Source organism: Apostichopus japonicus, chromosome 8 (genome assembly GCF_037975245.1).
Source record: "Apostichopus japonicus isolate 1M-3 chromosome 8, ASM3797524v1, whole genome shotgun sequence".
In the NCBI taxonomy this organism is placed as follows: Eukaryota; Metazoa; Echinodermata; class Holothuroidea; order Aspidochirotida; family Stichopodidae; genus Apostichopus; species Apostichopus japonicus.
In genome coordinates this window covers 28557494-28581243 of record NC_092568.1, presented here as the reverse complement: position 1 = coordinate 28581243, position 23750 = coordinate 28557494, and the positions used below count along the sequence as shown (strand labels likewise).

Sequence of the window (23750 nt, the reverse complement as noted above, 5' to 3'; positions counted from 1 at the left end):
CTATCCCTCTAGTTGTAAAGTTTGAAAAATAAATACAAAATAGTGGTCATTTCATCATCCAGGGATCATCAAGGGCTGTTGTCATGATGGAGTGGGACAAGATCTGGAGCTTCAATCGAAAGGTCATTGACCCCATCATTCCTCGTTATAACGGAGTAGTAGATAAAGATGCCGTTCCGGTCACCGTTAGTGGTGTTAAAGTGGAAGCCAAGGATGTTCCCAAACATGCCAAGGTACAGTTATTTATAAATCTCATTCAGCTTGTCCCTCACATCTGCCGATCCTCTTCAAGGTAGATATAAATTTTCAGACTTAGTAATAGCTCATCTTGCAACAGCTTCCTGGATAATCATTCTTATCAGTGAGCGACATTTCGTCCTCAAATATCTCTTCGAATATGTATTGTCAAATTAAAGCCATACTGATTTTGTATTTGTTGCAGTTTTGGTGTCCATGTATCAAGTGTATTTTATGCTGTTTAAATTGAAAGCCATTCATGCCGTTATTGCAGTGGTGTAAATTTTCTCACAACGTCAAAGGACAAGGAAAGGGAAGCTTGGGTGGATTTCACTATTAAACAATGTTTACATTTGTTCAGTGAGAAAGTTGTTTCTATTACTCCAAAATTTACAAAGGAGGGGGTAGGGGATCCTTTTGGTTTTATGAGAATGTGAGATCAAGTAAATGGAATTTGATTAGAACATCAGGAATGAATCCTCTGTTAATTAATGCACAAAATGTTGGTCAAGACCCAGACAAAATTTTCGGTAGGTCACTGGTTTTTTTTTTTCAAAGTATTTTTTTTTAAACGGTACAGGCTAATACTGATAGAATAATAATCATTTGGAAACATCATAAAAATGTGAATCTCTTTTATCTTTTCATAGTAAAGCTTTCTACCATAGTGAAATTGAAAGTGTTTTATTTGTTAAAGATATGCAAATATTGAAAACACTATCTCTGATAAAGTTGTTTCATCAGTGTGCTGAATAATGATAATAATAATGCAGCACATACACCAGACCTGCTGGAAGTTTGGGTTGAGACCCTGAGACATTATGAGTATTATAGTGGGTTGTTGTATTATTGTACCTGTCTCCCAAAGTACAGTTGTCTAATACTCCCGTTCCCATACATAGAACAACGCAATCGGTAACAAGAAGGTCTGGTACAGCGACAAGGTGTTTGTGGACCAAGCCGACGCAGTACTATTCAATGAAGGAGAAATTGTTACTTTCATCAACTGGGGGAATCTCATCATCCAGAAGATAAACAAGTATGTCACAGAATTGTTTAATGTGTTTACAATTCCCCCCGCCTCAACCCCACCCCCCACTAGAGCAAGTAAAAGGTTTCATGTCCTAAAGCACCGCGACATAACAAAATGACTGCTCCCAGACACAGCTTTTAAGCGAGCTGTATATCCACAAACCAATCAAGAATTTCCTTAGCGGTTTAAGGCAGTTGTTCTTCACATAGATCTCAGTCATACAAGGTAAAATGGCGATAGGTGGGTTTGTATCTCCTTGAAATGCTCCAGTACCTCAATTATTGCAGATAAGGAAAGACATTGAGACAGTGGGTATTTTATTTAATGTTATGCAAAAATGTATCTGACTACATTTGTTTGAGAACCTGAGAATGGTCAGCATGTTTGTTATATTTAATTTGATTTATATTTAATATATATTTCATTTTAATTCTTGTCATTCTCTTCATTGTATTGCCAGGGATGGCTCTGGAAAAGTTATTTCCATGACTGCTGATCTGAATCTTGAAAATGAGGTAAGCTCTGACCGGTGTTATTAAAAAAAAAAATTCTTTGGAAGAGGGGTGGGTGTGGGGTGTATTCTCCATAAAAATGTACTATTATTTTTACTTTCATGTATATTTGTGAATGAAAGATAATATCAATTTAAAATTGACCCTTTTAACCTGTAACCGTAGAAATAAATACAGAAGCCAGTGATAGTAGTTTATTATGACAAGGACAACAGAACGATAGATGTGTTCAAAAGAAGTAAAATACCAGAATTACATCAGTTGACCGACTAGCCACAAGAAAAATGGTGTTGTGTTCTCGAAACTTTATAAAAAATTTATTTTGGAAAATATAGGAGCAGAGGAGATCAGATTAAGATAATTGTTCATACCATCTAGTTTTTCTCCTTTTCCTATGTTAATGCAGGACTACAGAAAGACGACGAAAATTACTTGGTTGGCCGAGACTGGAAATGCGCCATTCGTACCGACCACGTTAATCTATTTTGACGATCTGATCTCCAAAGGAATACTTGGCAAAGACGAAGATTTCAAACAGTTCGTCAACAAAAATTCAAGAGTGAGTCAATGAGTTTGCCCTATCTGTCAGTAAATGTGTGTCTTGCCTCTGCTTGTTTAATCGATATATCTATCACATGACTAGCGTGGGATATTAATGTCGTATTAGATGTAGGGTTAAGGATGAGGTGGTCAAGAGTCTTATTTGTTTTGTATTATTGTAGCATGAGACTGCAGTCCTAGGAGATCCAGAACTGGCCTCTCTGAAGAAAGGAGAAATCATCCAAATGCAACGAAAAGGATACTTCATATGTGATCAGGCGTATGCTCCAGCCAGGTAATAAAAAAAGAATGAAATATGGCATGAACGAAATCCTGTAAGCACAGTTTCCAAATTACTTATACTCCTTACTTAAGAGAAACTGCAAATACTGTTACAAATATCAAAGTTAAATTTCCCACTGTTCTTTAATGTTAAAACCATCCCCCCCCCCCCTGCCCACCTCCACAGATCCAATCCTTTTCCGCTACAATCAAAGGTGGTGCTTTTATTTTTTGAGTTCTTGATTTATTCATGTGTATTCAATTCTCTTTCCTTTTTCTCCGTTAGTCGTCACACAAGCAGAACCAGTCCATGCATATTGTTCAACATACCTGACGGTAAAAAGACAACCAGCACAACGAGTGACAGTACTAAGAATGCTCCTCAGGTAATAGTCCACCGCCTCGATGGTCATTTCACGATTAGTGGATTGACCAATGACCATGCAGTTCCTTTTTTTCTTGGTTATCAACACTTACAGATAGCTTAGAACAGTTTGCAAGCTAATTTCTGGAACTCTCAATTGTTAGCATAATCGTCTAGTTTACCTTACTTTACGATAATTGAGCTTAGTCCTGTCAGCCAAATATGACTGCATTCACTCACAGCAGAATGAAAGACCAAGATTTGACATAACCTCATTTGACCATCCAAAGATATTTGATTTCTTTAATACACTAACATGACTATATTTCAGAGTTATTGAAAGTCACTGAGATAAGAAAGATAAGACAGAAGGGTGGATATATATATGTGGATATATATCCCTGCTTACAGATCGTAGTAGATCTGTTTCATGTAAGTTGGTTCTCTTCTCACCAATTTCTCTTTCTGTTTACTCACAGGAAGCAAGCAAGAGTAAGAAAGGCAAGAACAAGGGTGGATCAAGTGACTCAGCAGTTCCTACTACCACTGCCTCTCCACAGGAAGTGGAAGCTGTCATTGCCAGAATAACTGCTCAGGGAGATAGTGTCCGGGACCTAAAGTCAAAGAAAGCAGCAAAGGTGAATATTCTTGGATATTCCCGATGCAGAGCTTCAGCACATCATGTCAGAAATGCAGAATGTTGATTTTTTGTTTTATCTCAGAAAAGTTCAGTCACTGTATTTATTGATTGAATTTTTATTTAATTTATGTGTGGTTGTACTTCAAATGTTTACTTAATTCAAGAACAGTTTAACACAAAAATTGTCTCAGTGTCATGCAACTACCCTTGTGCAAACAGTGTCTATTTCATGTGTGCCCAGTGTAGCACTCCAGTATGGCATGTAAGAAATCTCAAAATAAGTAAAAAGGAGACTTTCTCCATCATTTGATTTCTTCCAGGATGAGATAGATCAAGCTGTAAAGGTTCTTTTGTCACTGAAGAGTGATTATAAGAACATGACTGGTGTGGATTACAAGCCAGGTGCTAAGCCACCTAAAACTGACAATCCTGGGCATGGCAACCCTGGGTCCGACAACCCTGGGCACGGCAACCCTGGGCACGGCAACCCTGGACATGGCGAAGCAGATGTAGCAGCACTAGTGGAGAAGATAACTGCCCAAGGTGATAAAGTCAGAAGTCTGAAGTCGAGTAAAGCTCCAAAGGTAGCTCACTTTTGATAACCCTTTACAGCTAATATTGTTAGCTTAAAGAACCTGTCCTTACTCTTAACCTTTTTTTCTTAAGTTTTCAATTTTTATTGTGACATAGTGTGATTAGCATGATTCATTCAGTGGTACTCCATTCTAATGTAGGTAGGGTTTTGTGAATCTCTAAAGGATGACAACAGGTTTATATTACAATGGGGGATGGTGGTGGGGGGGGGGTTGTTTTTGTTGACTGAATTGTGGTTAGGTTGCTGACTGCTCTTTACTAGTTGTGTCATTACTATGTTTTGCAGACTTGTATGATTGTGTGTTTTTTTTGCATTTTTCCTTTTTTCATTTCTACTCTCTGCAGGTAGACATTGATGCTGAAGTTAAGATCTTACTGTCCCTGAAGGTTAAATACAAGGCTGCCACAGGTGTAGACTACAAACCAGGTTCCAACCCACCAAAGAAAGCAAGTAACCCAGGCCACGGTAACCCTGGACACGGTAACCCAGGAAGTGACAACCCTGGACATGGAAATGCAGCAGCTGATGCCCTTGCTGAAAAAATCAAGGAGCAAGGTGATAAAGTCAGGAATTTGAAATCAAAGAAAGCTCCAAAGGTAAATGTGGTCACTGAGAAACCCATTATTCATGTAACTGTTGAGTTACCATGTTTAACATATGGCATATATGAGTATGGTCACTGTGGTGCAAACTGCTGATTAACTTACGTTATCATTTTGTTGCTGAGAGATGATCATCTTGTTTTCCAAGACTAGCAATAAGTCCGCTAAAACTTTAAAATCCGGCAATTTAATTTTGAGACCCAATAGTTTTGTAAACATTGTTACGAACCATTCTGAACAATAGGAGAAACACTTTAAACCTTTGAATGCTGAATATTTCATTCTGTAAAGGAGCATCGTGACTTGGACAATATGTTGAAGTAAGTAGAATGTTTTGTGTCGTGTAATTGATCTGAGCACAACCTTTCTTCCTCTCCTCCTCGTCCACATTTTATTCAGGAAGAGGTTGATGCAGAAGTAAAGACCCTGTTGGATCTGAAGAGCCAGTATAAGACATCGACTGGATCCGATTACCAGCCACCCGGAGCTAAGAAACAGGAAAAGAAAGGAAAGGATAAGAAAGGAAAAGGTAACAATTTCAGCAGAAAGTAATTTAGAAGAAAATTGTTTAGCAAAATATGAAGATAACTATAGCAATGGATATGGAATATATAGTCTTCAACAATATCAAAATGAGTTTGTTTCTTTAAAGTGAATACACTGTTGACAGTTTTCCATTAAAAGTTGCAATGCCTCCACTTTTCGTACGATTTAGTAGTGGGATGCCTTGCCGAGAAGTTGAACCCCCGCTATAGAAAAAACAGATGTTTTTTTTTGTGTCTATTTTGGCCTTTGATCATGATTTTTGCATCTGAAATATTTCAGGTGGAGAGAAAGAATCCAAACAGAAGAAGGAGGCTGCGGCAGAAGAGGACAGTGGAGGAAAGAAACAGACAAGACTCGGTCTAGAAGCAAAGAAGGAAGAAAACCTCAGTGATTGGTACTCACAGGTAGAGTACAAAATATTGGCAATGTTCCCATCAGTGGTCACAAAGATGTACTCGATGAAATAATCAATGGACTGGCGAATCGGTGTAAACATTGACAGTTATTTTTGGAGTTTTGGTTTTTTTGAAAAGTTGCAGAATGGAAGAAGTGAGAAACATCTCCACTGGGTTGATGTGTTGTCATTCTGTTCAAGTTGTATTTCCGTAGAGGGATTAGTGAGGGATTAGTGAGGGATTAGTGAGGGACGTATTTCCGTAGAGGGATTAGTGAGACGGTCAAGATGTTTCTAGTCAATTCAGTTCCACTTGATGGGTAACCTGACAGATTCCACGATAATAATTAGCATTACCAGTGTACAAGCCAGAAATGATGTTTATATTGTCAAACCTTTCCATTCATGTCAAAGGTCATCATTAAATCTGAAATGATTGAATACTACGACGTCAGCGGCTGTTACGTACTGCGTCCTTGGTCCTTTAGCATCTGGGAGAAAATCACAGCATTCTTTGACGCAGAAATCAAGAAATTAGGCGTTGAAAACTGTTATTTTCCGATGTTTGTCTCCGCGAGTGCCTTAGAGAGGGAGAAGACTCACATTGCAGATTTTGCCCCTGAAGTGAGTTGTTTCAATATGTGTGTGTCATCATTTAATTTTGGGCTTTATCAACAAAATAGGTGATTTTACCCCAGCCCTACAGGACTTAGCAATTTAGTTGAGTCATCTCTGATTGACTGATCTTGATTTTACCCCAGCCCTACAGGACTTAGCAATTTAGTTGAGTCATCTCTAATTGACTGACCTTGATTTAATCCCCAGACCTACAGGACTTAGCAATGTAGGTGAGTCATCTCTGAGGTACTGACCTTGGTTTTGTAAGATATTCTTCTTTAACCAATTAATACTGTTTTTGCCTGCTAGCCTGATTTTTTTAAATCTCCAAATTTAAAAATATAACCTTGAATGTTGCATTAAGTTGTGACTTCCAAATTCTATCTGCAGGTAGCCTGGGTAACCAGATCTGGAAATTCCGAGCTAGCAGAACCAATTGCGATCCGACCAACCAGTGAAACCGGTATGCATATGAATACTGACCTTTTGTTTCTCAAAGATGTAAATGTTGACAATGTTATCTTAATAGTACATTACACAACTGCTGTGCTCTCCAAACTGAGTTGCAACCTCAAAATGGATTGCCACACTTTTTCTTTCTTTGGGGAACCAGGTATCAGAAAATAAAATAATTGACTGGTATCCTGCAGTCTACTTTCTTCCTGTCCCACAGTGATTTGTTAACCAAGTTTTCTTATTATGCATGTGTGTGTGCTGTTGTTTACTAACTGTCAGTCAATGTTGAATTAAATTGGTCAGTGTGTATTTTAATCAGTAATTTGCTGATTTTAGGCCTTTCAAAATTCTGGGTCACGGCTTGTCTAGTGAAATCAGGACATGGGTTTCCCAAGGGAAAAGTTTTCACAGCAGGGCTCTGATCTGCTGGTTTTCAAGTTAGCTGTTGCATTTCCTTTTCCCTTCAGGATCTTATTGATTGATTGATTTGATTTTGATTTTGTTGCAGTTATGTACCCTGTTTATTCAAAGTGGGTACAATCACACCGAGATCTTCCAATCAAATTGAACCAGTGGTGTAATGTAGTGGTGAGTATAATACCCAATCGTTTCTATCTGTGATCTGTACATTCCCGTCAGTTATAACAACATTTAACAAATTTATTCCTGCATCTTTAATCTGACCCATTTGAAGTGTATGGTTGTAACAGTATATAAAGCAAAATCCTCAACATTGGAAAGTAGGAACAAAATAAAAATGGCATTCACAACTTTGTAGCAATTGGCTGCTATTAAAGTATCTTGGTGTGGAGCTTGTTAATACTCAGTGCAACACACATTGATTGTTTGGTACTTTTCAAACCAATGTTATCACTTTTGGCTTGGATCCACAACACTTTTGTAGCTAATATACCTAGGCCTAGCCTACTTTGCATATGCATAGTGGGATGAATGCAGAAGTTATCTTGGGTTAATTATCATATCTGATTTTCCAGCTATTTCCATCTTTATGGAAGAATGGAAATATTTTGAGGGCTTATTATGAAATATGTTTTGCGTAGTGTTTTGAAGAATCAGTGTGGCAGTAAACTATATTCTTATCGTTTTAAAAGTGAGATAGGACCAAAAGTTGTAGAGAAACTGCCAGTTTCTCTACACAAGCTTTTGTTCCTTTCTCATCAGAGGTGGGAGGGTAAACACCCACACAGTTTCTCTACAAAAGCTTTCTTTGCTTTCTCATCAGAGGTGGGAGTTTAAGCACCCACAGCCATTCTTGAGGACAAGAGAATTCCTCTGGCAAGAAGGTCACACAGCCTGGGCGACGAGGGAAGAAGCTGTTGACGAAGTTTACAAGATCTTGGAACTCTACGCTGCCGTTTACGAGAAACTTTTAGCCATGCCCGTCGTCCGGGGTAGGAAGACAGAAAAGGAAAAGTTTGCCGGCGGTGACTTCACAACGACTGTTGAAGCTTTCATTGTCGCCAGCGGTAGAGGCCTTCAGGTAAGGAACATTATTTTGCTGTAAAGTTTACGAGATCCAATAATTTGGAGATTGACAACTTGACATACGATAAATAAACTATGAATGGAGGTTTAAAAACCAGAAATTTTAAAACAACTTTATTGATCAGGCTAAGAAGCATACATAACAATGAAAGTATTCATTAGATAAATATGCTCTCTGTCAAAAACAGAAAGTTTGCAAAGAATGTGCAGATGTAAGATAGTTCCATCCAGAAATGACAGTTTATATCACTTATATTGATAAGTTTAGCTGGGGGCAACAAAACAAAACCTCAAAGAAAGTGGGTTAAGTTTTCCTTATTCTACTTCCAAGGAAAAGAACTCTGAAGTAAACTGAAAGGTGGCGATGTAATTTAACATGAGATGAGATTATGGATGACCAGGCTGCTGCTTTGTATTAGATCAGACTCTTCAAGCTTCATCTCACTGTATTTGTAATTGAAATTTTGAATCCAATCAAATCCACAGATTAGTCAAGAGTTTTCATCATGTTTAATGTTGGGCCCACTGAAATTTACTTGAACTATCTCAAGTTTGTCTTCATTATAAGAAACAGGAGTATCATCTTGTCAGTTTATGAGATTACGTACAGTGGAATAACTATGTGGAGGGAGGAAGACCGTGCAGAAGTGAGAATGAATCGATAGCTTTCGATCATGTTCGAGTTGGCACCGTTGAAAGTGGTTGAATTCATTCCGGGTTGTCATCGTTATAAGAAAGACATGTAACCCCTTGTCAATTAAAATATATATTACATACAGTGGAACAACTTTGTGTAGGAAGATTGTGCATAAGTGGAGTTTTGTTTTTAACTTTTGTTTTTATCAAGTTCAAGTTGGCACCATTGAAAGGAGTTGGAACTCATTTTCCAGTTTGTCTTTATCATAAGAAATAGAAGTATCCTCTTGTCAGTTTATGAAATTACTTAATATGGAATAAAAGTGTTAAGGTACATCAACAGCAGTTAAAATCAAAATCCAAAATTGTAAGAATTAAAACTTCTTGTAGTGGCCGTAAGAAAACTACTTCACCGGGAGATTGACACATGTGCAAAGTAGCAAAGAGATTTGAACTTTTGAACCAAACGTATCCCTTGCAATTATGAAGAGCCTGCTATTTACTTATTTATTTAATTTTCTCTTATTATTTTTGTTCTTTTGCAGGGAGCTACCTCTCATCATCTGGGACAGAATTTCTCAAAGATGTTTGACATCAGTTTTGAAGATCCTAACGAGCCGAATAAACGAGAGTTTGCCCACCAGAATTCATGGGGTCTCTCCACCAGGACAATTGGTGCTCTCTGCTTGGCCCACGGTGACAACGTGGGTCTCATTCTACCTCCAAAAGTAGCTTGCGTACAGGTAAGAATATGTGCAACAAAAGGAAATTAACATCTTAGTCTCTTTACAAAAATTCTCATAGCTTATTTTATTGATGTTTTGCATTTTTTATGGTTGTGAAGATTTTTCAGCAAAGTTTATTTTAAGACGATGTAAGTAGGAACTGAACTGTTTAATGAGCCGTCTTTGGAAGACAAGTTTGTTCAACTTGATCCATTTTTTCAGGTGATTATTGTACCATGTGGTATCACAGTCAAGTCAACAGACGAAGACAAGAAGGCCATCAATGATAAAGCCGACAGTTACATCGCCCTCTTCAAAGCCGCTGACATCAGAGTCAAATGCGACGACAGAGAAAACTACTCACCACCCTGGAAATTCAACCACTGGGAGTTAAAGGTATCGTTAGAAATAATGGTGTTTATTTCATGAAAACCTGTTATTGGGGGAAGTTTATGCCACTTTCTAAGGCACCTGGTGGCCACATATCGCCCGTCAGCAAGTTTTCTGTGGGCTGCAAGACTTTCAAAGCACTAATAATGCGGCCAGTGGAACCTAATAGCATGGTGAAACTATGTATACTTTGGGGAGTTTGCATATATATAGAACCTACTATGTGATAGTATTTTACAATGTAACGATGTAATGATGGATTATACAAAAGGAGAAGTCTCTGTTTTTTATTTCCCTCATAATTTAATATGTCCATCTTGTGACGAGAGTAGATTTATATAGATGAATATATGTATGTATATATATATGTATATCTGCATGAATGTATTGGTAGAAACAATCGTTGAAGGAGTAGATTTTCTTACTGTGGAAAAACAGTAAGGCAGTATCTTTGGATTGGTTTCCTTTCCAGGGAGTCCCAGTGAGAATGGAAATCGGCCCACGAGACATCTCCAAGAATCAGTTTGTCGCCGTCAGGCGAGACACATCGGAGAAACTCATTTTCAAGGAAGCAGAAGCTGTAGAGAAGATAGGGAACCTTCTAGAGGACATACAGAGTAGTTTATACAACAAGTAAGCCTTAGGCCACTACTGCTTGTGGGGTACTTACCTATTAAATGCCCATCTCATCTGTGGTTACTCAAGGAATAATCTATGCTATATCACAAAATGCTGTACAAGTGTGCAGATGTTTGGTAGGTTTTTGTGTCCATGAACCATATTTTAGAAGGGACAAAGGTTCAAGGCCCTCAAAACTGCTACACAAAATTTTGAACACTAAAGTATTCCCTGTTTCTAGATGGCTAATTATGCCCCTGGTATTTTTCAAACTTGGTTTTTTGCTTGCTGACTGCAATTTTAACCTTGATCATATATTGAGCAACTCAGCCAGAGGCGAATGTCGTGGCCTGAGAAAGGGATCTATGGGAGTTTGTATTCCCTCTCACATTTGAGAAAATTAGATATTGTTCAGGGTACTTAGTTTAAAAATGGTGTTATATTTTTAATTTTGAGTTTTTGTTCAAGATGTTTTCCTTTTTCTGCAAATATCTGTGATGTTTTTTTTCTCTCTAGATTTTTTTACAAGCCTCCAAAACATTCTGGCGACCCTACAAGTGGTAGCAACCCCCCCCCCCCCTAGAGAAGTGGATTCTCTAGACAGTGGTTTTAAGTTCCATCATTGCCATAATGTTACTGTGGGATTACTGAATAGCTTTAGCAGTTGTCTTCCTACTGTAAAGTATGTTGATAGTTTATAGATAAGCAGTAGTGGATGTTATTGTGGGATTACTGAACAGAGTCTTCCTACTGTAAAGTATGTAGTTATAGATAAGCAGTAGTGGATGGTATCGTGGGATTACTGAAAACTTGAATAGCTTAAGCAGTTGTCTTCCTACTGTAAAGTATGTTGATATTTATAGATAAGCATAATGGATGCTATTGTGGGATTACTGAATTGCTTAACCGACTGTCTTCCCACTGTAAAGTCTGTTGATAGTTTATAGATAAGCAGTAGTGGATGTTATTGTGGGATTACTGAATAGCTTTAGCAACTGTCTTCCCACTATAATGTCTGTTGATTGTTTTTAGGTAAGCAGTAGCAGTGTGTAAATTTAGCGGTCGTCTGGTCGTCTGAGACGACCAAATTACCTGCCGGACAACCAAAACTTGTCAAATCGTGAAGTACTGGTTGCCCGGCGGACAACCAAAACTTTCAAAAAGGCTGGTTAATGTTCCGTAAAACAAACGGAAAAAGATACGAAACAAGTGTGAAACCAAAAACTTAAAATGATATTTCAAATAAGAAGAAACTCATTCCAAACTCCGCCTTCATCTAATAAATAATATACGTAGGAAAGCCAAGCCCTCACATTGACATGGACGACTCAAACCAAGCTTCATGGTATTTTCTGTTCCGTCCGTTTGTCAACAAAGGCCAATCAGAGTTCAGGTTTACCCCCACGGGCAAAGACCCCGCCCATCCACCACATTTGTTTTGAGAAAGAAACACCAAGTACACACTCACAACTAGGTCAACGGAAAACAACAAAACACATTTTTGAACGAACATCTTTCATTATTTCTTTTCAAAAAACCACAACTTCTTCTGACAAGAACCAAAAGTTCTCCTACTCCTACAGATTATTAAATTTGTTTGAAAATAAATATATCATAACAATCAACTGCAGGGTTACCAAAACTGCATTACAGATATTTTCATGCTAAAAATAGACAATGATGCTTTACCAAGATTCCCGTGATTGATTGGCTAATAGTCCCTACCGATTGTTTGCAAACATTCTTGCATTTTCAGTGCTCAATGAACAAGAAGTAAGATGTTTAACAACAATTACTTGCAACGTTTACTTTCCCTTGTGTAGAGATAACAAAGTTTGTGGTAAAGGCTATCATATGTGTGCACTCAAATATCATAACGTTAGGCCTTGTCTCATATTTGTAACTACATTTTGACAACAATCACTGCTGGTACGAAGATGCACTTGAATTGTTTCTGAGACTATCACGTAATATTTTAATCATTGTTTTGATCAGAAAATGTTATGAGTTTGGTGACAAGCTTACATATCTGATCCGGAAAGCATATTTTATCTCACAGTATGTTTCTTTTCTCTGCAATAAGAGTTGCTAATGTGAAATGTGCATTCATACCACAGTAGTTTCTGTTGCAAACTTTTTCGCGGCTCAGTTGACCACATGCTTCAGAAAAGTTTATTTTGGAGCAAATTTCGTGTGTAAACTTACTTCTGTATTTTAGAACATTGAAGTTTGATTTTTTTATCGACATTGCGTAAAAATCTATTCACATAGACCTACTGTAATTTTCGCACAGATGATTGTTTGCAAAGAACCCAGGATAAATGTTGGATCAGATTTTAAAGATTTGCGCAAGTTTAGTTGAAAATGAAGTTCGAACAGGCCTATGTAAATGCAGTAGTACAGTGTGGAATTTAGCGAGAGATATGCACACTTGTAGGTACAGTGATTTTGAAGAGTTTGGCTGTTGGAAGCGCTGCAAGGTCAAAGCATGGAGCTACTACAGAGTTGGCGAGTAGGGAAGAACAAGGGCGGATGAAGGAGGGGGCGGGGGGTATTTTTTTTAAACAGCAGGGTGGGCGAAAGGAGGAGTCGGCCGGGCCGCCCGTCAAACACCGAAGCTGAGACACTGAGCCATCTGCCCTATAATATTGGGTATAACATTCACAAAGTATAGACAGTGATACTACACTAGTATTAGTACAGTAGGTCACGCAATTGGTGTTCGATCGGGACTCAAACTTTTTTTTACAGGACGCAAACTTTTTTTCGCTAATAACATTACTAAAACTGAAACACTAGACCAGTACTATGACGCACCTACAGCTTACCACGTGGTTATTGTATCGTTACGCCCTGCAGCAAAACATCATGTACCTAACTAATGTACACAATCTTTGCTACAGTCAGCATTATTAGAGAATAAAATCCAGCAAGGCCGCGGAAAGAAAGACAGAATTTGATCGAGAATCCATGAAATCGCTCAACATTCATGGTTTCTTAGGAGTCCCAAACAAGTATTTTTTTCTGATGATAAATTACTATAGCTTTACAGGACGACCAAAATTTCAGCAGGACAACCAAAAATTGGTGAGCTGGTTGTCCTGGGGACAACCACTTCAAATTTCTTAAATTTATACACTGAGTAGAGGATGGTATTGGTATGAATTTTGTAGTCTGCTGAGCATATGGTTTTAATTCTTGTTTTCTTATATCTAGAGCGAGTAAAGAGTTGCAGGAGCATAAGAAGCTGTCACATGACTGGGATGAATTCTGTACTTTATTGGACCAGAAAAATGTAAGTTTTTTTTTTCTTACAAGTTTTCTATTTATGACTGATTGGCAATCGAGTGTGACTGGTATTACAAGTCAGAATGTTTAGTCAGATACATTCTGTACCTCTTCCTTCACATGTTTGGTAATCAGTATATTACATGCATACTTGAACATGATAAATATATTCCTTCATGAGAATTAGTTGGTTTATGTTATCCTATGGTTTTTGTATTCAAATCAAGTATGCAATGTCTAATATATATCTGTACAGTGGAATATCTTTGTGGAGGGAGGAAGACCGTGAAGATGTGGGAAAGAATCGATAGCTTTGGATCATGTTCCAGTCGGCACCGTTGAAAGTGGTTGAACTCATTCCGGTTGTCTTCGTTATAAGGAACAGAAGCAACCTCTCGTCAGTTAAAATATATATTACATACAGTGGAACAACTTTGTGTAGGAAGAATGCGCATAAGTGGAGCTTTGTTTTTAACTTTTGTTTTGATCACGTTCAAGTTGGCACCATTGAAAGGAGTTGGAACTCATTCCAGTTTGTCTTTATCATAAGAAATAGAAGTATCCTCTTGTCACGTTTATGAAATTACTTAATATGGAATAAAAGTGTTAAGGTACATCAACAGCAGTTCAAATCAAAATTTAAAATTTTAAGAATTAAAACATATGTTGTTCTCTGACACTCTCAACCAAGTTCTTCAGTGTTGCAATTTTGGACTTTTTACTCTTTAGAATGACAATTTCAATATCATTTGTATTACTGTATGTGTCATCTGGGTTTATTCTTTTAACAGATTATTCAAATTCCCTTCTGCGGTGATATCAAGTGCGAAGAGACGATCAAGAAGGACAGTGCAAGGTAACGTTCTAAAACCTACATATCGCACTCGCAGGCCTAAAAGTAATAACATCAGAAGGTGGAAGTGGGTAGTTCCCCCTGTGCTATTAAAACCAGTGCAAACATAGTTTGCATTGCTCATAGGTGTAATGACATTTAAATCGTTACCGTGTCGATGATTACAGCCAGATGCACTCTATCAGTTTTATGCAGTAGGAATGTTTCAGTCTCTAGTTTAGTATTTTGACATAGGTTTGTTTAAGAGAACATGGGGTATTTTCATACATAGGATACAGGTATACTCTGATCGATCTAGTCATCCAATCATGTTTGGCTCACTACTTCAGTATAGAATAGTATACGGAAACTTTGTGATGGTAAGAGTGCAAGCATTTCTTTTAAAGGTCAAAATGTAATGACATTATCTTTGAATTTGTCTTTTGATTTATTTGTTCTCTTTTACTATGTAATTTCACCCTTACTTTGCTCAGGTTCTGCCAGAAAGTGATAGATTTATGCTTGTAAAGGTCCTGAGCCAAAACGCAAGGGCTTAATTTCCCTAATATTGCGCATGCGATACATTCTATGACACAGTTCTGGTAAATGGGGGAAATAATTCGTCAAAGTGCCTCAGAATATGGAAACCAATACTTTCTTCTTTCACTGTGCAAATTTGAACCATCTGACTTAAAGCTGTGTGATTTGAAATTGCATCCAAAAACATTTTTACAATTTGACTTACAAACACAACAACTACACTGTCTTTCAGTGCAGCTATATGATATGTCTAACACAGCATGTAAAGTTAAGGGACATGAGATAACCAAACACATTCCTATATGGAAGGGAAAGGTAATTGGGCAAAAGTAGTTTTTCTGTGTTATCGAGCTGCAGGGATTGTTTTCGATCCCTGATCAATATATCAACGTTCATAAATCCATGTGCTGTCCATTGTTGGTGAACGTCAAACATGAAAATGGTTTCAGCATTCTTACTGTGTTGATTAATTTTCTCAGCAGAATTGATAAAATAATAGAGCTTACAAAGCAAGATTCTATTTAAGTCTGTCATTGTCACTTTAATCAATATAATTATTTTTACTAGCTATATTATTATTATTATTATTATTACTTCTTCAATACAGAGGTCAAGATGCTGAACCAGGTGCACCCTCGATGGGGGCTAAAAGTCTCTGCATTCCTATGAAGCAACCGCAAGAGCTCCCAGAAGGTACCAAATGTCTGCACCCAGAATGCAGTAACAAAGCCAAGTACTATTGCTTGTTTGGTAGAAGTTACTGAGCCAGATATTCTGGGGGTCAAAGTGTGGCATCCACTTAACTCTTTTTTTTTTTCAGTAGATTTAGATTTTGCTCCAAAATTGTAGATTTCATTTGGTATTTTATCATAAGAAATGCTTTCTGCATAATAAATTAGTCAACCACTGTTTGGAAACAGGGGTTACTGCTTTGTTGACAAAATTGTCTTTTAAACATTTTCAGACTTATTTGCATAAATATTATTAACAGGAGGTCAGTGATATGCTCAATGTTTGCGTTAGTAAGAAGATTATGAACCTGGTAGAACTGGAAGGAAATTTGTTTCTGTTAATTTTGTTTATTTTGGTGTAACAGTTATGAGATATGGTTGCGCACTATGAGATGTAATCTCTAAAACAGTGTGGTTAATTCTACTGACAGTTGGTGATAATGAATCGAGTTGGACAAAATCTCTTCAAAAGGATATATCATGAGAAATGTCTTAATAGTCTTAAAGACATGCTATTAGTTGAAGTAAATATCCTTGAATGATATAGTTAAAAAGTGATATTACCCGGAAAGGGTTATGGTGGAATTAGTTGGATATAATAACCCTTAAAAAAGATATGAAATATAAGTGACAAAAATATGCTTGACAAAAGTATTTTTGAAGCTGAATAGTGGTGAAAGTATCCTTAAAGCAATATATTTCAAATTGATGACAATTTGGCACAAAAAAAAAGAGAGAAACAAGACTTCAGGAAGAAACAATTATTTTTGAAAAGAATATCCATCTTGGGATATAGGATAAATCTAAAGTTAGCTGGGATAGTACCGTTGAAAGGGTATCACTATAAGAGATATTGGTCTGATTGAAGAAAACAAGCCATTAAAATGGACACAGCTTCTCTCTGATTAAAGTAGGACTTGGTACCCTTACGTGGTTATGTTTATTAATAAACTCAAGAATACAAAGAGATAGAGAGAATTAATGTAGTGTTGACACTGTACAGACCAATTTTCAGATTTATGGAGTTATTATTTTTTCTTTCTTATCAACTGGATAGTAAATTCTAAGGTTTTATATAACAGAAACTTTGTTAATGTCATCAATCAGGGTTCTGTTTATGCTCCGATCCTATTCTATATTTGGGCCACATTTACTGTTTTGTTCATGCTGCCATTACAGATAGTAAAGAGAAGAGTGGGATATTGACGATAAAGTGAGGTGACAACTTTTCATGTGAATTTCTGCAACAGAATGTACTTAAGAATAGAGTATTTAATGTGTATCTACCCTCAGTGTAAATTCAGTGTTTACCCCCACTCCCCCCAAACCTTTCCCATGAAAAATGAGCATAATGTAAAGAATATGTGGACCTGGTGATCAAATTTCCACATTTTCACTTTGCCTTTATTTACAAGATTTTTTCAAAAATCTGTAATTGATTACCTATATCAGCCCACATGTATGGGTGGGGCCTGCACAGTTCTGACCTCAATTAGTCAATTCTTTGACATTGCCTTTAAATTTTCTTGCGTATTATATGTTTAAATTTCTTTGGTGAGGGAGGGAGGTATTGAGGGACTAATGGCCTGAGCCGCTGTGTTTGGTTTTGTCTTGTTTGTTTATTTATTTTCTTTGTAACAATTCTTTCTTCTGGAGATTCTTCTATTGTGTGGCAGTGTTTCTACTTTCTTTACAAATGTGATTTGATTTGGGAATCAGGGTTTATTTAAACAAATGGAAAACTTCTTTTTTCTCAGTTTAAGATAGTGCCTAATAATCAAGGCACTTGTGGTAATGCTTTGGTATTGTTGTTTTGTGGAATGAAGAAGCCCACCACTGTCAATAAATTAATCTTGCCTTGCCCAACTGATTTTTGTTTTGTTTTTGCCTGTATAAGGAGGTGATGGGCTCTGTATCTCAGCGGTAATACAGGTCATGGTGACAGATGCCTGTCTGGTATATACTACTTACTACTGTGGTGACATAATGTGCAAAATAAAGAAAACAAACTTTAAGATATGTGTTGACTTGTTTTTATTCATGTCTTGAGTATTTACTAGATGAAAATGATATGAAAAAAGTATCTGAGAATATCTCATTTAAATGTTTTCTTTTTTAATCAATGTCTTGAATACATCACTTGGCAATGTGCTCTGGTCTAACATGCAATCCTTTTAAATATAGTGTCTAGAAAGTAATACCACTTTTGGTCTGTTCTAATGATAATCTCTCACATTTCTTCACTTCTGCTGAAATAGCCTCCCAACTACCAGATAGAAGAACAAATCTTGTAGTATTCTCAGATTGCAAATTAGACTTTATGGCATTCAAATGAATTTGATGCAAGATATATCCCAAACGTATTGTTGTTGAAGGTTACTGGGATGCTTCCAGGATTGTTTATCCAAAGACTGACAAAGTGTTCACCCCTTTCCCCATGGCAGCAGAAATATACTTTAGTCAGACCCATATAGCCAGGCAGGGAACACCTTATTGCCCCTTCCCCTCATAACTATTGCAAACTACTGTTCCCCTCCCATCCATCTGTGCCTCAATCATGTGCGCAATAACACGAACGTTGTGTCCCTCCCTCTAATTGTTGGCTTCCCTCGTTAAGTTGATGCCCTTTCAGAATTCGTGCCTCCACGCAAGATGTACACTACACAGCGTTACACTTCAGAAAGTGCAAGTTCAAGGATCGCACAAGTCAGTTAAACTTCAGTAGTCGCCGTACTACATATATTTATGACATATATTTATGTCCAGCACTGTAAAACGTATGGCATTTTTACAACTGATAACATTTCATTTCTGCAGCTCGACTTCGAGAAGGAGGAAGATGACTTGATCCCTTCCAAAGTCTTAACGAACATCGTTATTAGATCTTTTTACAGGGAAACAAGTATTCCAAACTTCATGCAAGATGGAACCAGATTCAGCTGGGCGTAGGGATACTGACTCTGCTTGCACTAGTAGCAGTATTGGTAACAATTCCACGAAACTGTGAATGTGATAGGGAATGTACTGTTTGATAGGCATAGACCGCCTAGTGTTGGTACTGCTTAAGTCCATATTAGTTTCACGCCCTTAGGTTTTGACTTGGGTCAAGTATATACTCATCAAGCCACTGTATGATTTTGCTACTTTTAACTTGCTGGTTACTTTTGTTTTGATGTTAGGATACAGTAGATGTTTATCATGTACTGTACTGTAAATGTTTTATTTGTATAGATTTGTAGAATTGATTGAATTGATCAAAGGTCTAGCCTGGGCATATACTTTAAATTGCAGTGTTTGACGCTCAGAATACAAGACTAAGTAATGTGTAGCATTTTAATTTTTACGTAATAGTGATATTTTCAAAATAAAAAAGAGCTATTACTGGTGAAACCTCTGACCAGTTCAGTTTCTTTAAAGAATTCATCTTAAACAAATATTCATTCTGAACAAAGCAACATTTTGCATGTTTTGAAAGGTCCAGATTAAATGAACAAGATCCCTCTACTTGATGTACTGAAGATCATGCAGCTCGTCCTAATATCCTGCAGAGCTTAACTGGAAGGTTCTTTGAATAGGGTAGGGGTATTGTGAGAAGCGGTGTTGTTGGTGTCAGTATTGTGCGAAGAGGTGTTGTTGGTGTCAGTAACTGAAGGTTACCAATTCTTAGTCTGCTCTTTGTTACATCAGTCCCACTTCTACCACCATCCCTACCTCATTGACTTTACAAGTGGGTAGCAGTTTTGCAATGCTCATTTTTACTTACATTACATATAGCTTTCAATATGAAATTCTCCAAGTCATTGTCAATTGGTGGCAATAATTCTGTACTTATATAGTATGTGTCAATCGTGCAATAAAGATCAAGAATAATTTAATATGCCCATTTACCCCTTTCTTCTGTCTCACAGTTGAAGTAACTGTCAAGATTGAAGATGAAATGGAAGATGATCTATCAGAAGGAAGTAATACCCAAGCAACAGGTAGGCCTACTTCTCGAAGCATTTACCATTACTTGGGAATATCTTGGGGGATTAATACAGGTTTTTTTTTTTTAATGTAAAACAATTGCAGTTATCATTTGTTCAGTACTTAGCTGGCCTGATAGAGGTATGTATGAAGATTGATTCTACATTATTTGTTCGTTGCCCTAGTGTTTTAACGAGCACAGTTGTAGTGAGAAATGTCAGAGAAACAATTTTTTCAAAAACTGATAATTTGTTGAAATTTTTAGACTAGTAGAAGTGGTAAATGACACTGGTAAGTTCAGCTGATTTAATACTGTGCACTTTCTGGTTTCCATTTGTAACTGCCAGGTTTAATCACAATCTAGATAAAGAGCACGTCCCCTCCATGCTACTATTAAAGAGTCAACAATGAAGAAGAACCTTAACATTGGTGAATGGCAAGGTCATCTGAGGTCACCATAAGTCATCCATGTTGGATCATCTAGTGTGATTGTTCGAGTTAGGTTAGCATCTTAGAGTAAGAAACAGGGCTTGACATACTGAGAATTACCATATTCAACAAAATGAAAACATCTAATTAGAATGTACTCCAATGATGAATGTTTGCTCAATGAGGTTTTAACAATGGATCGAAAGTTCCTTTGGCTCACTTCAGTTTGCTAAGATATTGCTCAGTTTCATTGGTCCAGCAAAGTAAAAATTAAGAGTTTCCTTTTCTCACAGAGAGACCCTTTAAGTGATTTACTATACCTTCCGTGTTTTCTCATCTGCTTTAAATGGCAAGTGTAAACCTCAGAGCTTTTTTTTTGTTTTTTTTTTGCTGTTTTCATTTAGGACACTCGCGATTGTGTATCCAATCAAAGGAATGGAACAGACCAGTTGAAACTTCGTACTCACCTCATTTATCAGTTGCACTGGCAGATGAAACTGATGATGCAGAATTCAATATTGATGATGCTAACTTGCGAAGGGGAGAAACAGAACAATTGGATGTTGGCATCCGTCACACTGTTTATGAAAGCACACATGCAGGAGAGAAGCCTTATCAATGTACTTACTGTGATAAGCTGTTTTCAACCACTGAAGTTTTGAAAAGGCATGAACGAACACATACAGGAGTAAAGCCTTATCGATGCAGTTACTGTGATAAAATGTTTTCGTACATTGGGGTTTTGAGGAGACATGAAAGAACACATACCGGAGAGAAATCGTATCAATGTAGCCACTGTGACAAAGTTATACATAGACCAGGAGTTGTGAGAGGACATGAGGGAAATGACACACAAAAAGAGCGATACCAATGTACACATTGTGGTAATAAAGTCTCTCAAAGTGGATGCTTGGAAACACAAGACAGAGTACACACAGGAGAGAAGCCTTATCAATGTAGATATTGTGACAAAATGGTTTCCAGACCTGGGGTCTTGGAAGCACATGAAAGAACCCATACAGGTGAGAGGCCTTATCAATGTCGATACTGTGATAGGCTGTTCTCCTACCCTGGAGTGTTGACAAGACATGAAAGAACACATACAGGAGAGAAGCCATATCGGTGTAAGTATTGTGACAAGACCTTTTCTCAGGGTGGCGTTTTAAAAACACACGAAAGAACACATACAGGGGAAAAGCCCTATCAATGCAGTTATTGTGACAAAATGTTTGCTAGAACTGGAATCTTGAAAGAACATGAAAGGACACACACAGGGGAGAAGCCTTTTCGCTGTGGCTATTGTAACAAAACATTTTCTCAAACTGGAAGTTTGAAAAGGCATGAAAGAGCACATACAGGAGAGAAACCCTACCAATGCAGGTATTGTGCTAAGATGTGTGCATATTATGGTAACTTGAAATCACACGAAAGATTGCATACAGGAGAGAAGCCATACCGCTGTAGTTATTGCGACCAATCGTTTTCTCGAAATGACCAATTGAAACTGCATGAAACAACACATACAGTGGAGGAGGAACCATATGACTGGAGTTAGACTGGCAATTGGGGAGGGGGTAGCATGGGAGGGCATATTTCAACCCCCCCCCCCACATCATGGAAGTTGTCCTCCAGTTGGCCCCAAAACTTAACCCTCTGCACCTTTTCTTGCCTGTGATGTGCAGTTTATGCTAGTGAACCCCTCTCCTCTCTGGAGATGTTCTGGTGTCGCCACTGGTTAAGGTATGTTCTTATCAGGGGGTTATTACAAAAGAACAGATGCAGAAAAAAACACCTAAGTATGGTCAAAGCCTTATTTTGCACTGGGTTCAGTATCATTTGTTTCTTTGACCAAGTCATACAGTATTCGCACATTAATTCAACTTAATCATTCAACAATAATTCCATTGACCACATAGACTTGCCAAAGATTTATCGAAAGATATGAAATCGAGAAAATGAAAGAATGAGACATTCGATTAAGTAATGCCTCAGATTGGCGTATGAGAGGGTTAAAGAGGGCGTCTCAAGCCCTTCCAAAAATTTGTCTGTTCCCTCCATAGCCTGCAGTTGTAGCTAATTGTTAATTATTGTTGTAGACAATTTATAGTTATTCTATTTATAAATACAAGCTTTATAGAAATTTTATCATTTATCTTGCTATATCTCTTGTTATTTGCATTTTTGTGCACCTTTTCATCAGGACACTGGTACTGCCAGCATATTATTATGGAATTTGTCTTTGCATAGAACAGTCTGTAAGTTTTTACCTTTATTAGAGAATTCAGAAGATTTTAAATCAGAGTAATGTTACAGATAACTCCTAATTAGGCTTGCCATTCATTTTTATAGTCACATATTTTAGTATTTTTCACAAATAGTGTATATTTCAAATGAATAAATTATATTACTGACATTGTCAAATAAAGTTCTTATTACTGTTACATATGTTATGTTGAGATTAATTTGTTCAATCAATCCGATCATACTGTACAAGATATTACATGAATGAGAAAAGGCTCACCTTTGATGACCAGTGTTGTTCTAACTAATGTTAACTGTAATGAACAACATTCATGTAGTACATGAATTCACTTATAAGATGGCAGAGATGAGGATGGTCAGATAGGGCTACAGCCCTGGGGTATAGCAGGAATAATGCTTTCTCATTTTCATAAAATGAAACCTGTAAGAAAGGTTCCTTGTGATCTAATCATCCATGGGGCTTGAACTGGCTCTCGACACCACTCGATCAAGGCGGGGGGATGGGGGAGGGGGGTGGTGGGGATTAATTCACAATTAAAAAACTTGAAATTAAAGAAGCCTGTTAGTTTTGATTTCATTTAATTTGGCCATCCTACTGCGGCTCTTTAAATATCTAAAGAAGCATATCGATGGTGCAGCAGCTCATACCAGTGAGAAACAGAAGAACATTTTGAGAAAATGCTTCACAATCAGTTTAGAGCATTTTAAAGATGGAATAATTTTCCAAAAAAATTTAACAAACCACTGTGACCTTTGACCTCAATCTCATAAGTAGGTCACATGACCCAATAGTAGCAGATTATTATGCACAAGAATGTTGATCTTTAATTGTGATCTGTACAAAAATTATCTTATTAAACTGATATCTAAACAAGGTCCTTTTTTCCCCTTTTTTTTGTTGAAATTTTGGCTTCAAACTTTCTGAGCAATTCTAATAGTTCAACATCCCGCGTAGCCAGGAATTTGCCAAGGGAGGGGCGAAACTGTAGATTCGATATTGCAAACTAT

General features: G+C 37.3%; 2 protein-coding genes across 5 annotated transcripts in view; both read left to right on the top strand.

Annotated features, from left to right (window-relative positions):
* Positions 1 to 18100, top strand: part of LOC139971445 (bifunctional glutamate/proline--tRNA ligase-like) — a 28856-nt gene extending 10756 nt beyond the window's left edge. The window contains exons 12-32 of the mRNA XM_071977921.1: positions 63 to 233; positions 1140 to 1276; positions 1731 to 1785; positions 2189 to 2341; positions 2505 to 2617; positions 2891 to 2990; positions 3448 to 3606; positions 3929 to 4192; positions 4548 to 4799; positions 5205 to 5334; positions 5631 to 5755; positions 6160 to 6369; positions 6754 to 6826; positions 7328 to 7407; positions 8063 to 8320; positions 9507 to 9704; positions 9909 to 10082; positions 10549 to 10709; positions 13911 to 13989; positions 14774 to 14838; positions 15962 to 18100. Of these exons, the coding sequence (XP_071834022.1) occupies positions 63 to 233; positions 1140 to 1276; positions 1731 to 1785; positions 2189 to 2341; positions 2505 to 2617; positions 2891 to 2990; positions 3448 to 3606; positions 3929 to 4192; positions 4548 to 4799; positions 5205 to 5334; positions 5631 to 5755; positions 6160 to 6369; positions 6754 to 6826; positions 7328 to 7407; positions 8063 to 8320; positions 9507 to 9704; positions 9909 to 10082; positions 10549 to 10709; positions 13911 to 13989; positions 14774 to 14838; positions 15962 to 16118 (3114 nt within the window). The 3' untranslated portion in view covers positions 16119 to 18100. The remainder of the gene's footprint in view (positions 1 to 62; positions 234 to 1139; positions 1277 to 1730; positions 1786 to 2188; positions 2342 to 2504; positions 2618 to 2890; positions 2991 to 3447; positions 3607 to 3928; positions 4193 to 4547; positions 4800 to 5204; positions 5335 to 5630; positions 5756 to 6159; positions 6370 to 6753; positions 6827 to 7327; positions 7408 to 8062; positions 8321 to 9506; positions 9705 to 9908; positions 10083 to 10548; positions 10710 to 13910; positions 13990 to 14773; positions 14839 to 15961) is intronic.
* A 567-nt stretch (positions 18101 to 18667) lies between these two features.
* Positions 18668 to 23235, top strand: LOC139971446 (uncharacterized). Of its 4 annotated transcripts, none has more exons than XM_071977925.1 (3): positions 18668 to 18791; positions 19994 to 20065; positions 20885 to 23235. In XM_071977925.1, the coding sequence occupies exons 2-3, from the start codon at positions 20023 to 20025 to the stop codon at positions 22033 to 22035; spliced, it is 1194 nt and encodes a 397-aa protein (XP_071834026.1). In that variant the 5' UTR covers positions 18668 to 18791; positions 19994 to 20022; the 3' UTR covers positions 22036 to 23235. The 4 variants fall into 4 exon arrangements, with proteins under 4 accessions (XP_071834026.1, XP_071834023.1, XP_071834025.1 ...); XM_071977922.1 differs by lacking the exon at positions 18668 to 18791 and adding an exon at positions 18801 to 19069; XM_071977924.1 differs by lacking the exon at positions 18668 to 18791 and adding an exon at positions 18801 to 19088.
* Positions 23236 to 23750: the final 515 nt, after the last annotated feature.